Source organism: Gasterosteus aculeatus, chromosome 6 (assembly GCF_964276395.1).
Source record: "Gasterosteus aculeatus chromosome 6, fGasAcu3.hap1.1, whole genome shotgun sequence".
Lineage (NCBI taxonomy): Eukaryota > Metazoa > Chordata > Actinopteri > Perciformes > Gasterosteidae > Gasterosteus > Gasterosteus aculeatus.
This window is the reverse complement of record NC_135693.1, coordinates 8,915,052-8,929,256: the sequence shown is the minus strand read 5'-3', so window position 1 is coordinate 8,929,256 and position 14,205 is coordinate 8,915,052. Positions and strand designations below refer to the sequence as shown.

The 14,205-nt window shown below is 44.6% G+C and overlaps 1 protein-coding gene across 2 annotated transcripts in view; it reads left to right on the top strand.

Moving 5' to 3' along the window:
* The window catches only part of itga9 (integrin, alpha 9), a 36,758-nt gene extending 23,045 nt beyond the window's left edge, over window positions 1-13,713 (top strand). For both annotated transcript variants that reach the window (XM_040177713.2, XM_040177714.2), the window contains 13 exons: window positions 764-916; window positions 1,608-1,684; window positions 2,064-2,211; window positions 5,132-5,218; window positions 5,303-5,382; window positions 5,511-5,594; window positions 6,064-6,172; window positions 6,285-6,392; window positions 7,518-7,643; window positions 7,813-7,932; window positions 8,022-8,117; window positions 10,117-10,236; window positions 11,469-13,713. In XM_040177713.2, coding sequence (XP_040033647.1) covers window positions 764-916; window positions 1,608-1,684; window positions 2,064-2,211; window positions 5,132-5,218; window positions 5,303-5,382; window positions 5,511-5,594; window positions 6,064-6,172; window positions 6,285-6,392; window positions 7,518-7,643; window positions 7,813-7,932; window positions 8,022-8,117; window positions 10,117-10,236; window positions 11,469-11,567 — 1,407 coding nt within the window. In that variant the 3' untranslated portion in view covers window positions 11,568-13,713. The remainder of the gene's footprint in view (window positions 1-763; window positions 917-1,607; window positions 1,685-2,063; window positions 2,212-5,131; window positions 5,219-5,302; window positions 5,383-5,510; window positions 5,595-6,063; window positions 6,173-6,284; window positions 6,393-7,517; window positions 7,644-7,812; window positions 7,933-8,021; window positions 8,118-10,116; window positions 10,237-11,468) is intronic.
* The last annotated feature ends 492 nt before the right edge of the window (window positions 13,714-14,205 follow it).

The following is a 14,205-nucleotide window of genomic DNA, read 5'->3' as shown; positions in this document are numbered from 1 at the left end:
AAGTTCTTTGTGTTTGCGTTGTGGGTTTGGCTGCGTGTCCGTGGACATAAGTTGGGCGCAGGAATACGGTGTGAATTGAGCTCGTCTGTGTGCGTTTCTGCTGCAGCTTTTAAACTCTAAGACCAAAGGCAGAGCCCACCAGGCCACCTTCAAAGAGTTGAGTTTAACTGCAGCGGACGGAAGAGATCAGGATCTGCTTTTCTCATGGACGTCTTTCCCCGCTGTCGTCTAATGAAGATACAGGATTTCTCTCTTTTCGATCCAATCTGCATTGTTTCCAAACCTGATGCCAAATCAAACACTTCATTTGTGGTCTCAGTTGGAGTTGCCAAAAACGCAAAGATACCTCTCACAGGCCGTGCCAGCAGGTTAACAAAGTGATCCATGACTTTCCTTTGCTGGAAACCCAGTGACGCCCCGCTTTTATACCTTTAAGCATAATGACAAAGAAGGAATAGTAATAAATCAGATTTCACTCGCCCCTTTTAAACCAATTCAGATCATTTTATCAATATAACGGCATATCAGCCCTATGGATCTCTCACGCAGTGATTACAGCAATAACGTCACATCTAGACTGTATAATCCGTCAGCGTAATCAGTCTTTGCGCCAGGCGTCAATTGGAGAAATATGTTGAATTACCACCATCATCAAGGCGGTCGCGTGGCACTTATTTCTTTTTTTCAGATTAGTTTGAATAGATTTGTCTCTATAGCGGGAGATCTATCTTTGCAATAGCCTCGTTGTTTGTGCTCCCCGCAGAAGGACGTGAAGGACGTGTTCACGGCCATCGCCTTCGAGGTGGCGTACGGCCTGGGGAAGCACGTGCTGTCGGCACACGAGGAGCGAGACCTGCCCGCGCTCACGCCGGTGCTACGATGGAGGAAAGGAAACAGGATCGCGGCGAGAAATGAGGTGACATTTTGGGATGAAATGATTCGGCGTTTGGGATCAATATTGTTCATTTTTTTATTGTTATATTGGTATAAATTGTTCAGTTACCACAACGTCTTTTACGAGGTGATGCTTTATTTCAGGACGATGAAAGGATGGTCACTTTCCAGTAACATAGCATTTTCAATTAATTCCGTTCATCATTACATCTCTATATTGATTGTAAAGAATATATTTTGAAGGAGTTGAAGGAAATAGCTCAAATTGAGGTTATAATGATTTGGTGTGGGTTACCAGCTTATTATTGTCTGTGTTAGCTTTTCTTGAGTGGAACCCAAAAAGACAGATTCATTTATTTTCTTTGCAACCACCTCTAACCTGCCCCACATGTGTTTCCCCCGCTGTCTGCACTTCTTGAAAATCGGAGGGATTTGCGTCTTTCAACACCTCCAGATTCCATTTATCTGAAGATCGTAACATCGAACTTTAGCGCTCGACTCAAGTTTCCTTTCATGATTTAACCTTAAACGAAAGATTATCGAGACCGATTAAAAGAAAAAAGACCACAAATAGTAAAGATTCTGGCCTCCACGTATAAAAGAAATCGACTAGACAGCTTCACCAACAACACAATACTGCCCCCTGGTCTGAACGAGGAGTTGGTGTGTTGACTGCATGATGTCATATGAACTGTGTACTCATTTCTCCTTAGACTTTGTTCGAGAAGAACTGCCTGTCAGACGACTGTGCTGCAGACCTCCGGCTCCATGGGAAACTTTTGCTCTCTGGGTAAAACAAAACGTTGACTTCCTCGACAGCCTAGAATCCCTCTGTCTTCTTTGGTACTAAGGAAGCGAGCGGACGTCACAGGCCCTGTGGGTGCGCGTAGTGGAACCATGACGCATGCTTGGAGGATATCCATGTGTTTTTCCATACTTAGGGAGTTCCTTTTTTCTTTTTAGTGTGGATCTGTTGCCCTTTGTATATTCAGTGAGAGCATGCGTGTGTCATGGGAAACAGCAACTCTTTTTGAGCTTTTTAAAGCAAAGATATCAATATTACCACACTTAGATCTGCTGTTTGTATACATCTTTCGTGACATCCCACAGTTGTCTCAAGACGCTTGATTATACTCTGACGTGCATCGTTTATTTGGTGTTCCCATCAGGTTGCACAGCAAACCCCATCTGGCCCTTGGCGGAGTGAAGAATGTCTCTTTGAACCTGACCATCTCTAACGCTGGGGACGACGCCTACGACACCAACATCTACTTCAACTTCTCCAGAGAAGTTTTCTACATCAACTTCTGGCAGAAGGTCTGTTATTCTTCTTGCTCTTCACGTACCGGCTGTTTGTTTACTGACGTTCTCATGTTTGTTTCTGAAACCTATTTGGTTGTTTGGCTGGAAAGATGAGGATGAAGTGGACCGGGAGCCATTTACATATTTAGCAGCTGAACAGCATTAGTTTTCCGCTGAGATGTATATTTAGCAGAAGATTTAAATAGGCAGTAAAAGAAATGCACTCCTGGTTTAATGTCGGGAGCGCAGTCTAAACAGTGAAGCATACAAGAGCGGCGGCGGCGGCGGCGGCAGCAGCTGTCCGATGTCACGGCTCCTCTGGCCGACCGGTCACACGCTTCTCTGTCTCATTCAAGGCAGACACAGCGAGTCAACAACGTACGAGCTGTGTGCGTGAGGACAAATCAGATCACACATGCCTCACGTCCACACATGCTTGACTTCAAATTGCATTACTCATGACCGACCTTCATGGGATACTGATCGGATCCTCACGCTCAGCAAAAATAAATAATTCCAGCATTTGGTCCCCGTTAAAGAAATGTCTACCCGCTGCCGTCCCACATTACACCTGAGAGACTCCTCCAGGAGGCCGCGGTGTGCCACATCTGGATCGGTCCTACAGTGGCCTCCTCCGCCCGCGATGAGGCCAGCGGGGCGTCTCACGCCACCTCAGTCAGAGCGCTCCGACGCGAGCTCGCACAGGCTCAGCAGGCGATGGAGGGGACAACGTCCATCATGAAGGCTTTGGCTCTCGCGAGGGACCTTGTGCTTTATGTCCTCTGAGTTTTGAATCTTGTGGTTAAAAAAAAACATCTCTCTGAATCACATAGCCTGTGAAATGATTTAGAAAAGAAACAAAAGAAAGCTGTGATTTAATTAAAATTGAATACAAACTGCAGGTAAATATTAGAAAAACAGTGTTTCAGTTTCACTTTCATGGCTAATCTAATGAACCAATTAAGTATCAAGTTGCCAGCAGCCACAGAGGCTCATTGTGCTCAGGACCCTGATCAGTCAGCACAAAGGGAGCAGGAAGTAAGGAAGGAACAGTATGAAGAGATGACAAAGAGGCCATCGTGCAGGTTTACCCCCCTTTTAGACATTTCCAATTATGACTGGCCAAGTCGAAGGTGACGACGTGACCCCTTTTTGCAAAGTTAAGGTCAGCTTCCAGTCCTCCCCTGGGGCTTTTTCCTCGGCGAGCGAAGCGTGAACTTGTGCTCCCTGCTCATATTTGAGAGTGGGGTGTGTTATCTTTCTGTTGTTCTTGCAACACAACCTGTCAGAGCGCCGTGGAGGTGAATTGGTTTCAGCAGCACTGACTTTACTCCCGTGGGATTCAGAGACACCGGCTTCTGTTTTTTCTTTGTTTTTTAAGGAATTGTTTGTTCTGGCTCATGTCTTTTGTTGCAGCTGTTAAGTTTCGGCGGTTCATTCTTCCGCCCTACTCCTCTTCATATGTCAACGCTGTACCTTTTTCACCACTTAATTTACCTGAAAGTCATAGTTATACGCTACTTTGCCATTTAGGACTTTTCACACAAACCCGACAGCCTCCAAATATTACAATTGATTCGTGGGGTGGAGCCCAATGTACAAATACCAAAGTTGATGGCGACATAAAAAGACTTGCAGAAAATGGGCCTCCTGAAGAGGCTTCAGACAAGACCAAAGCAGGTTAAACAATGCCGGTGATATTTCTTGTCTTGCCATTTGTGAAAAACCCTGCGTATGTTTGTTCCCGACGGAGACGGACAAGCGAAAGAAAGAGCAGACTTTGTCACTTCCCCCCCCACGGAGGCACAACGTGTCCGAGGGCTCTGCTCGCTCTCAAGAGCTGCCAGGTGGACGATGGGTAAACAGACTGACTTCCCCAATCCTGCCCGGCCCCACATGACCAGCAGTGTTTGCACTGCAGCATGAAGGAATACAGGAAATAGAGGACATTCCATCATTGCCAGTAGTGCCCCCCCCTCCCCCCCCCGTACCCTACTTAGAGGGCTCGTTACAGTCTCCATGTAAAGGGCAGCACTGCTTATTTAAGATGACTTAAAGAAGATGGAGAGAACCGCCTCAGCCTGGATTTTCCCCCGGAATTTGCTGAATAATGTGCACAGCGGTGATACTGTGGATATAGAGACGACCTTCCCCCCTCTGTTCTTTATCACCTTTTGAAACATGTTATAAACATGAGTCCAAACTGCACAGCAGACGCCGCATGCAGGCGTTTTGTATGACTTAACTCAAGCCCCCCACCGCTGAATATTTCCGGGAGCGCTATCCGTCTTTTTCTTCGTTTAAGGATGTTTGTGAACAATTCCGACCCTCTTTCGGGCTCCCCAGCACACGAGCGCCGCCGGCAGCCTCCTAGTGAACTCCCGCCAAAAGAATTCTTCCTCCTCGTAGGGTCAAGGCCGAGTGTTTACACAGCGCAGCCGGCGAAGATCCGTATTGTTTAGACAAGCTTCCAAACACGCAGCCTGGAGGTCGTCCAATTACCCACCCGCTCGGATGTGTGAGCCGCCGCTGCTTGGTGCATTCTTCCTTTAACCTAATTTAGAACTTCAATAAAAAAAAAACGAACACCTATTCTTTTACACGCCGACGTCTGTTCCCAACAATAAACTTTAATCTTACTGTGTATGTTGGCGGGTGTGTCTACTTGCATGTGTGTTTTTAGAGGTGTGCTGTTACTTTTCTGCATGCATGTGTGATTACGTTATCTATAATAGTAGCATGCATTTGACCACCCAAAGCCTTCGCTGGGACGTTTTGCTCGGTAGCTTAAAAGGGTTTTCACTATCACAGTCTGCGTCGTGTCTACTTCGCTTCCTCTTTGTGTCTCTCATCACCGTGAGTGTCGCCCACTGTGTCTCCAGCCGGTCTGTCTTTATCTCCTCCTCTCACTCGCTGTCTATCTGTCTTTTTGCAGGAAGAGAAGGGTATTTCCTGTGGATTTGTTGATTTGGACTTCCTCAAATGCAGCGTGGGATTTCCCTTCATGAGAGCGCAGACTAAGGTATTAGAACTAATTGCACAATGTCAGAATCGCATCGGTTGCTGAACTCCTGGTTTATTCTGGGTTTTTTTTTTTGGTCCCCAGTATCATTTTGCAGTGATTTTTGACACGAGTCAGCTTTCTGGGGAAAATGACACGTTACACTTCGCAGTTCAGGCAAAAAGGTGAGTCTCAAGGGTCTGACATCTTACAATTTAACTACACATATTTTCGGGTGCCTTTTAAATGTGCCTAAACGTAATCCCCGTAGAGCGAATGCAGTTTTCATGCTCTTTACCCCTGTTTGTTACAGCGCCAATCCTGAGCACAACCTCTCTGACAACAGTTTGGATCTGTCCATCCCGCTGGTTCACGAGACCGACACAACGATCACTGGGTAGGAACATAACGAACCATAACAAACCTAAAGCTGAAAACCAGCTCGAACTGGTATGCCATCTGTTGGCTGTTGGGAGGAGAGGGAGTGTTTTCCTCAGTATGGAGCATGTCAACTTGAAAAGCCTTATCTCTGAAAGCTCTGCTTCACAGGGAAGGAAGAGAGATGTAAAACAGCCCAAGTGCTGCAGACGTCTGACAAAGCTGCTGTATGTGTATGTGTGTGTGTGTGTGTGTGTGTGTGTGTGTGTGTGTGTGTGTGTGTGTGTGTGTGCGCGTGTGCGCGCGTGCTGTCTTTAATGTGAGGGGAGGCTTCAGAGCAAAGCAGGACTTATCCGACACGCATCTAAACCGCTAAAGAAAACGCTGATAACATGATTGAAGCCAGAGATGTTCATGCAGCTATTTGTTTAGGTTGATTCTGTCGGCGCTTTAATAGTCGCCGTTAATGCGTCTTCTGCTGTCCGCAGTGTGGTGACACCGAGCTCCTTTGTCTACGGGAACTACATCGACGCCTCTCGCTTCATCCAGTTGGAAGACATGGAGTGTGACTTTCAGCCTCTTAATCTCACATTCCAGGTAGAGCTCGTAGGGAACGTGTAGGGTTTTGGGGTATTTGTCCACGCTTCTCTACATATTCACCTTACTCTCCCTTTGTCTTTTATCTTTTCCCGTCTTTATGTGGTTCCAGGCCATAAACAAGGGTCCCAGCAGGTTGCCCGGCTCCACTGTTGACATCAGGATACCAAACCGGCTGGCTGGCAGCGGAGCCGACATGTTCCACGTCATTGAAACACAGGTGGATGCCAAAAGCTGCTAAATCAGCATTATTTATCCCGGCCAAATCCTTATTCACCTGCAGGCAGACATATTTTTAGTTGATTTATCTTACACACTCGGGATCTTTTCTTCATGGCACGTATGCCTGTTTCCACCTCAAAGGACACTTTTATGAATAGAAAGCTGCTAAACCGGTGGGCCTTTTATGATGGCGTAGTCTGCTCAGTGTGAGGTACCACAAGCCAGTGAAAAGCTGAGCAAAAGTGTTGATGTTGCCACCAAAGCTAGGTAACCATTTAGTTTCACAACATTTTATATTTGGATAAAGAAACACAATACTCCCACTGGCTTTAAATGTTGTCGTAACCCTTACATTGCTCATTTCATATAGGTAGATCATGGGGGCGGCTGAAGCTGATAATTGTGTTCACTGTGAATGGGCACACGGGGTTCACTGTATCCCACCCTCCTCGAGCCCATCTGGAATCACTTCCAGGGGATCAGACAGCTTGCACGAAATGGGAATGGGACACCTGCAGAGCTGCCTACTGCCCAGTACCATCCTGAGCCTCGAAATACACACTATTAATGCTGTTAGCACCGGGTCGGGCCTTGTATTTTAGTGCAAGATATTCTTACAATTTATGCAGCGCTCCGTTTGTTCACGCATGATACACAAGTTCTCGACTGTTTTTCTCTACAAACTCCCCCAGTCGTCATTATTTAGTGTGACTTCTCTGTTCTCATGAGGTTTAAAGTTAGTGCAGCCTATGCATCTTCCCAACAGCAGCGGCAGCAGAAAAACAGGACATGAGAAATGTGCCGCAATAAAAGCTGAGACACGCTGGGTTTCAACAGAGCGGACAATGAGGGAGGCCAGAGGAGATTTCCACCTCCAGAGCTTCAGGTCGGCCTGAGCGGAGGGGAAAGTGTGCCCCGGGGGCTGGGCAGTAAACCAGACACCTCCTAAATCACTCCATATGGGAAATCTGGCTGGGCGGGGTAGCTGCTTCTTTTTAGGGAGAACTTCCTGTGAGCCCTGGAGACTCATAACAATAATGGGGTCGGGCCAGTTTAGGTGAATAAAGTGCTTACGAGTCCATTTTTGTTTTCAAACGCTGAATCTTTTTTTTAACTTTTTCAGGTAACCGAGGGCCGAGGGAACTGCACCCCTCACAGGAACCCGACACCGTGCAGCATCCCCCAGGACAAAGACAGCATCTTCCACTCCATCTTTGCCTTCTTCACCAAATCAGGACGCAAGGTCTTAGTAAGTATGCAGCCCCGACGGTGCTCTTTGACTCCTGAAGTCAGCGAAAGTCGCCCTCTGTGAGGGTTCCCGTTTTTAGTTTTTTTTTGTCAGTGCAACATCTGTTTATTACTCATGCTTCTCTCTCCCTCATAATCTCACCTGCTGTCTCCCACCCTCTGTTTCTAAGGACTGTGACCGGCCTGGAAGAGCTTGTATGACCATCTCCTGCAGTCTGGGCCCACAATTAAAAGAAGAAGCTCTGAGCATAGATATAAAGCTTCTACTCAATATTGAAATCCTTAAGAGGGTAGGAAGCATATCAGAAGCTTGTTAAACCTAGTTGCAGGCTGCTGTGATTCTAATAGTAACAGTGATCGACCCTCTCTCAACCCACAGGACAGTTCCTCTGTGGTCCAGTTTGTGACGAGAGGCAGCGTGCAAGTGAATGACAGGGCGGTCGAGGTGCCAAATGGCCTGCCAGAGGACATTTCGGTGAGTATATTATGTATTATATATATAATTGTATATTATTATTAACAGCGCATTCATCCTCCACTTATCAGAACAGTATCTGTTCTATTAAAGGCACACTTGACTGGAATCAAGAAGATTAAATCATGGCACATATAATAACTACATTTAACATCACAAATAAGTGAAATCGGGCCTCCCAGCTTTTGGCAACAGATTTCTTTGTTGTGTTCAAAAACGTCTTAATGTTAATATTTTTATTTTAACGTTAGGTCAGATAACTTGACAATGACAAACCCACAGAGATATTGTCCACTCCCTAAAGGAAGCGTTTCCCAGCCAGTGCGGAGTACGGGGCCTCAGGGTGCCATCTAGTGTCCCACCCATGTACTAGACAATACTATACATACATATAAATAGTTTAATTTCCTATATTTCTTCATTTTTGGAAAGGGGACGGGGGTTGATAATAATTTCAATGACTAGTTACGTTTAATTTCCAGACGTGATCAGGTAGAGACTCGTTTTGGCGCTTTTGCTTCGAGCCGACGTCCCTTCAGTTGTTGTGACATGAAATTGATCCGTTTTTAAAACACAAAATTGATGCAGGCGACAACCCTGCGCCAGCAAAAGCTCTAAAGCGTGGAGTGAGGAAATACAACCCTGCAAACATTACATCTGTGTTTATAATGTCAGGCAGTGAAGTATGAGGGTACGCAGAATATTTATTTGGTCGCTGCAGTGACAGTGATCTTTAAACATGCTGTCATTAGAACAATCATAGAGCCGCTGCCGTGAGCCCAGAGAACAGATGGGGACTGTGGGAATACTCTATGGGGACACTTTTATCAGCCTCTTTTTGGAGTCGGGGGCCTCAGCTGTGCTCAAGGACGGATCCCTCCCCCTACTGTTGCTTGCTGAGTGATTGAATGGCCCACCGGTTCACATGTGATGATTACATTGAGCACCCAGCATGCTCGCAGTGGGATCTCTCAAGTGATTGTGCCGCTGCCCGGGGGGCTGCACCCTGCTGACCCTGAGCGTCAGACGTGCTTGGAAAATGCAGAGCTGCTATGAATATGTCCATCCCATGCTGCTCTTTCAGCCCACCTTCTAGGTTTTGGTAAACACAGTTACCTCCCCCCCCCCCCACAGGATCCCTGCCGGCTAAAATACACACCGACGATTTGTGGCCCCTGGCCCCAAGTTACATATCTAGCATTGCAGTTTAATGAACGTCACATATACATTCCTAGAATGGTCTGATTGCAGTTAAAGTGCAACGACGAGTCGAGCTTTCATCTGCTCTGTGCACACAACAGTTAGATTGCAAAGCTAGGGGTGAGGGGAATGTATTAATGTCGGAAACTATTCTGCAGAGATTAATCTTCATTGTTCCGCATGTTTTTCGCCTCTGCTGACAGTTGGCGTCTCAAGACATAATTGGGTTCAAAGGAGCGTTCCAGCACTGTACACTTGAGCAGTAAATTCTTTAGTCATTTCTGAAATTGTCCCAGCATAGTTTGAACAAGTTAAGCAAGATTATCTGATATTTGGGAGATTACACATGATTTGACTTTGTTGAACGGGCTTACTGTCTAACTCAATGTGATGAAAACATAAAGGGGAACATCCTGTCACACGGTCAGCATGCTAACAAGCTCACAGTCATAACAATCTTTTATTTAGTGGTTAAACTTTTTACCATATTTACCATTAAGCATGCTATCAATTGCTTCATTCGTGTTGTTTTTCTGCTGAACGAAATAACTGATAGAAGGTGCTCCATGTCAAATAAACACTAATAAAAATAAAAAAATAGCGCTTCTTCAAATTAGTGAGCAACTAAAGCGCCTAAAATGATATCTACAAAAAGTAAGAAGTTGGTTGTTGCACTGCATTGCATCATTAGCGGCACATGACTTAATGATTACCCTTCTGTGTCCCTCCTTGTGTGTGTGTGTGTGTGTGTGTTGTATTTGAGTGTGACTCACTGACTGACGAAAGTGTTGTGTTTCAGCTGGTGTTCGAGGCGCTCCACAGTCAGGAACCGAGGGGTTACGTAGTCGGCTGGATCATTGCCATCAGTCTCCTGGTGGGAATCCTCATCTTTTTGCTGCTAGCGGTGCTCCTCTGGAAGGTAAATAACACATAAACACTCACTTTACCCCATTGGTCAACAAACTTCTCTCCTAATATTTAAAGTGAATGAGCGATAGTTGTCACAAACTTGTCACAGCCAGAGGCGTTGTGTGTCAGTATCCGCACAGTGTCCAGTTGTGCAGAGACAGCTGCAGGGAGGGGTGGGGGTCGGGGGTGTTCGCTTTGGGCCTTTAACATCCATGAAACGGATGAAAGTCCCAGACCTGACAATGATTCACAACACGCCACTCACATGAAAGAAGAATCTCGAAGGGGAAACGGCATTTACACTGATGTCCTGAGGCCCAGTTAGCACAAGACTTCTTTTCTTTTTTTCCGGCGGGAAAAATACCACAACGAAACCTTGGAATGTAGGTCCCCACCCCCCGCCCCCCATGCCCTCAGACTTTGCCAAAATAAGCCCCCACGTACAAGAGCGGCACACGTCCTGTATTGCTCTTTTGAGGAAATACCTGAGGGGAGCACAGGTCTGTATCATTAAATGTGGTTGTGAAATGCAGATGAATGAATGGAGCCGTGGGGAGAGGCATCGTCCCAGCGTGGCTGCCTTGTTTAGATGTACAGTAAGAATCGGCTGCTCGCTTTCATTACTTCTTTAGATTACACTTGGTTGTAAAATATACATTTCAGTACAATATTACTTTTCTGAAGAGACAGCTCATTTCTACAAGGAAAAGGTTTGGTTTTCCTCCATCATGGCTGTGGTTTAGCGTATTACATTAAAAATGTGAATATTTTGAAGCACTAGCATCAATTTTCAATTTTTTATCTCCGAAATATACAATGTTTTCTATTTGTGTCACTGAAGGATAAATTCCAGATGTTTTTGACTGTAAGATATGTTATATTCCATCATAATCAATTCAATATTGACTAATTGTTGATAATAATAATAATAATAATAATAATAGCTCAAACCATATGGTTTTATTGTAGTAATGCATTTGAAAGAAGAGATTATTTTTAATGAAATGTTACATCGGCCACGCATTCACTGACGATGGTGAGAGTCAGCTGCAGTCACAAGCTATGTCAAATGAAAACCTGAACCTTTTTGCATGAATCATGTTGCTTTCCTGCAGCTGAAGGTCACAAGTGTGCAGAAATCCCAGAAAAACAACAACGATGCACTACCTAAATACCCCAGTCAGATCTGCCCTCCGCCGGACCTCACTAAACACCATTCGGGTTTGTCTCGTTCTCTGACAGATGGGATTCTTCCGTCGGCGCTACAGAGAGATCATCGAGGCTGAAAAGAACAGGAAGGACAGTGACGAAAGCTGGGACTGGATGGAAAAGAACCACTGAGACTTGCAGTGGGGGTCCCGCAGGAGCCAATGAGATTAGGGATTGGGTCGAGAAAGGTCCAATAGCACGTGGTCTCGCAGCCCAGCCGCCCCAGTGGCCCTGCAGTCTTCCATATGTGGAAGAGAAGAATATTCTCCATATTTTTTGGAGACTTTTTTTTTTTTGTGTGTGGGAGGAATCAGGCTTCAGAAACGACATTGTGGTTTGCCAGAGGACACTTGCAGTGGAATCCGGCCAGCGAGAGTGGAGCTGGATGTCGATGGAGACCCACAGCCTTGCAGGGTTGTGGCGACAGCGTGAAATACTGATGGACGATAAAACCCTCAGGGCTGTTTTACATAGCAACTTTATTTTTCTACATACACTTTAAGCCATATTGTATAAACCTGGGCTTCAAGAAGAGGAGGGGTTTTGACGGGCCATTATAAACATACTGTATCTCAGTATGTTTTCCTAAAAGCACTGATGTTTGATAAGAATGAAGGCCTTGGCTCCATGGCTCTACTGTTACGCCAAAGATATGTCCTGTTTTTAGTATATGATTGGAGTCGTCTGTATATTCAGTTATTCCTTGGAGTGAAAGATTCTATCTTTTCTCTACTCTATTTCCGAGCTTATGAATATCTGGCTTACACATCTGACTCCCGCTTCCTCCCACCAATAACAAGCCAGAGCTAATTCGGGGTTTCGGACCCACACACACACACAACAATTGTCCTCGCGTCATCCGTTGGGGTTGTCAGGGAGGTCGGAGAGGCGCTGAGGACCCAGCAAACCCACTCTGAGGTCATTGGGATCTGGCCCACAGTCGAGTCTTCATTAACACTTCATTTGCCACGTTTCCTCTACTATCCACGCCTGAAGCGGTGGTGAATCAGACATTCAGATTTCAAGCTTTGAGATTATTTCTAAGCATTCCATTTGGTTTATGGTCTGGCTTTGAAACATTTGTGTTTAGGTCTCAAAAGCGGATGTACCAAAGTGATTTTGTCTGTTACATTTGGATGCACAAAGGCTGAGAAGGTGCAACGTGTGGGAGGAGAGCGAATTATCTGCCAGGATCTGTTGCTCAGGTATGCAGCTGACTTTTTTTCAATAGACCCCCAAAGGCTTCCAGGTTCAAGTGAAGACTCAAGTGTTGTAAGATATGAATCCTATCCTCTGGGACATTAGTCCTGATCATTTTGTGTTCCCCAAAACATTTGCAGACTTCTTCGAAGCGGACAATATTGTATTTAACTATTATTTTATAGGCATTTAGTGTGAAATTTGACATACGTTGCGCTCCATGGCCAGTTGAAAGTCTGGGATGGGAGTCCACCTTCAGTCATTTACTGGGGCCATGGCATGAGTAATGCCCTAAAAGTAGGTGGGATTTAATCACTTCACATGAACGAGCTCTTTGGAACTCATGGGAAAAGCTCATTTTAAGTCAACATGAAGGAATGTCCGCTCCCCAAAAATCTGCCACTCTTAAAGTTCAGAGCTTCTCAGTACTCAAATGTTACCCTCTCTGTTCGCAAGTCTCTAAAAGCTGTGGTTCATTGTGAATGGAAGTTTACAGACCACAGTGAATTACATTTTATTTTAAAGGTCCCTGAATGAATACATTTATTAAGTATTTTATACATTTGCGCAGCTTTATCTCAAATAAATATGGAGAAAGAAACGGGACAATAATTCATTATATCAAAACTGATATTTCACAGTAGTCTGCAGTCAGGTTAAAATGTGCAATGCCAAAGAACTAAAATTGTATTTTGAAAGTTTTCACACGACGGTGCTAACGCACTTCATGGCTCACTGTGATTGCTTGGTTTTCTGTTTTGTGCTGCACAAACCTTTTAATGATCCGGTTTATTTTATCATTTAATTCCACTGGCACGACAGCATATACTGTACACATTCACGATTTTCTTAAACCAATGCTATGCTTTTATGCAGAGGAACCAACACAATTCTATGATTGACGACATTTGAACTGTGATGACGTCAATCGCACCGTTATTTGGGGTTTTTGTTCTCCGTATACTACTGTCACTGAATATCATTTTCATTATAGTGTGATGTAGTGTGTATGTTTGATGTTAAAAGTCATGTTGGAGCTGTATATTTATCTGTTGATAAAAAATGGAGTGAAATTTCATGGCTGTGTATGTGGTTTTGTCCGTTAGTTCTTTTTTGAAGGTGTGTGTTGCTCTCTGCTGGTTGTTTTGCTTGAATGAACACAAACACACGACACACTGTATAAACTACATATTCAAAGTTATTTGAAAACTCTTAAACTATTTTTTGCATATGGTCAAACATGTTTTTGGTGTAAGTTTAAACAATACAGCAGGACTTTTCTATTAATGTTTTAATTATTAAAATTATTCTTAAGTAGTTCCAAAAGTCCTATTTGCTATCTGTCAGAGGTGCTTGTGAATGAGTTTTGTTTGGATAAACTTTTATAAAAAAAAAAAAAAGAAAACACTTCAATCAAGGGTCATCAATTATTAATAATTAATAAATAATAATAATTTTAAAGGATGGGTTTTACTTTAACTGTCAAAGTGCTGCACGTCAAGACCGATTTTATTTTCAATAAGTGGCCTCAATGGACTGGGAAGAAAAGGAACCAACTGAGACAACATCT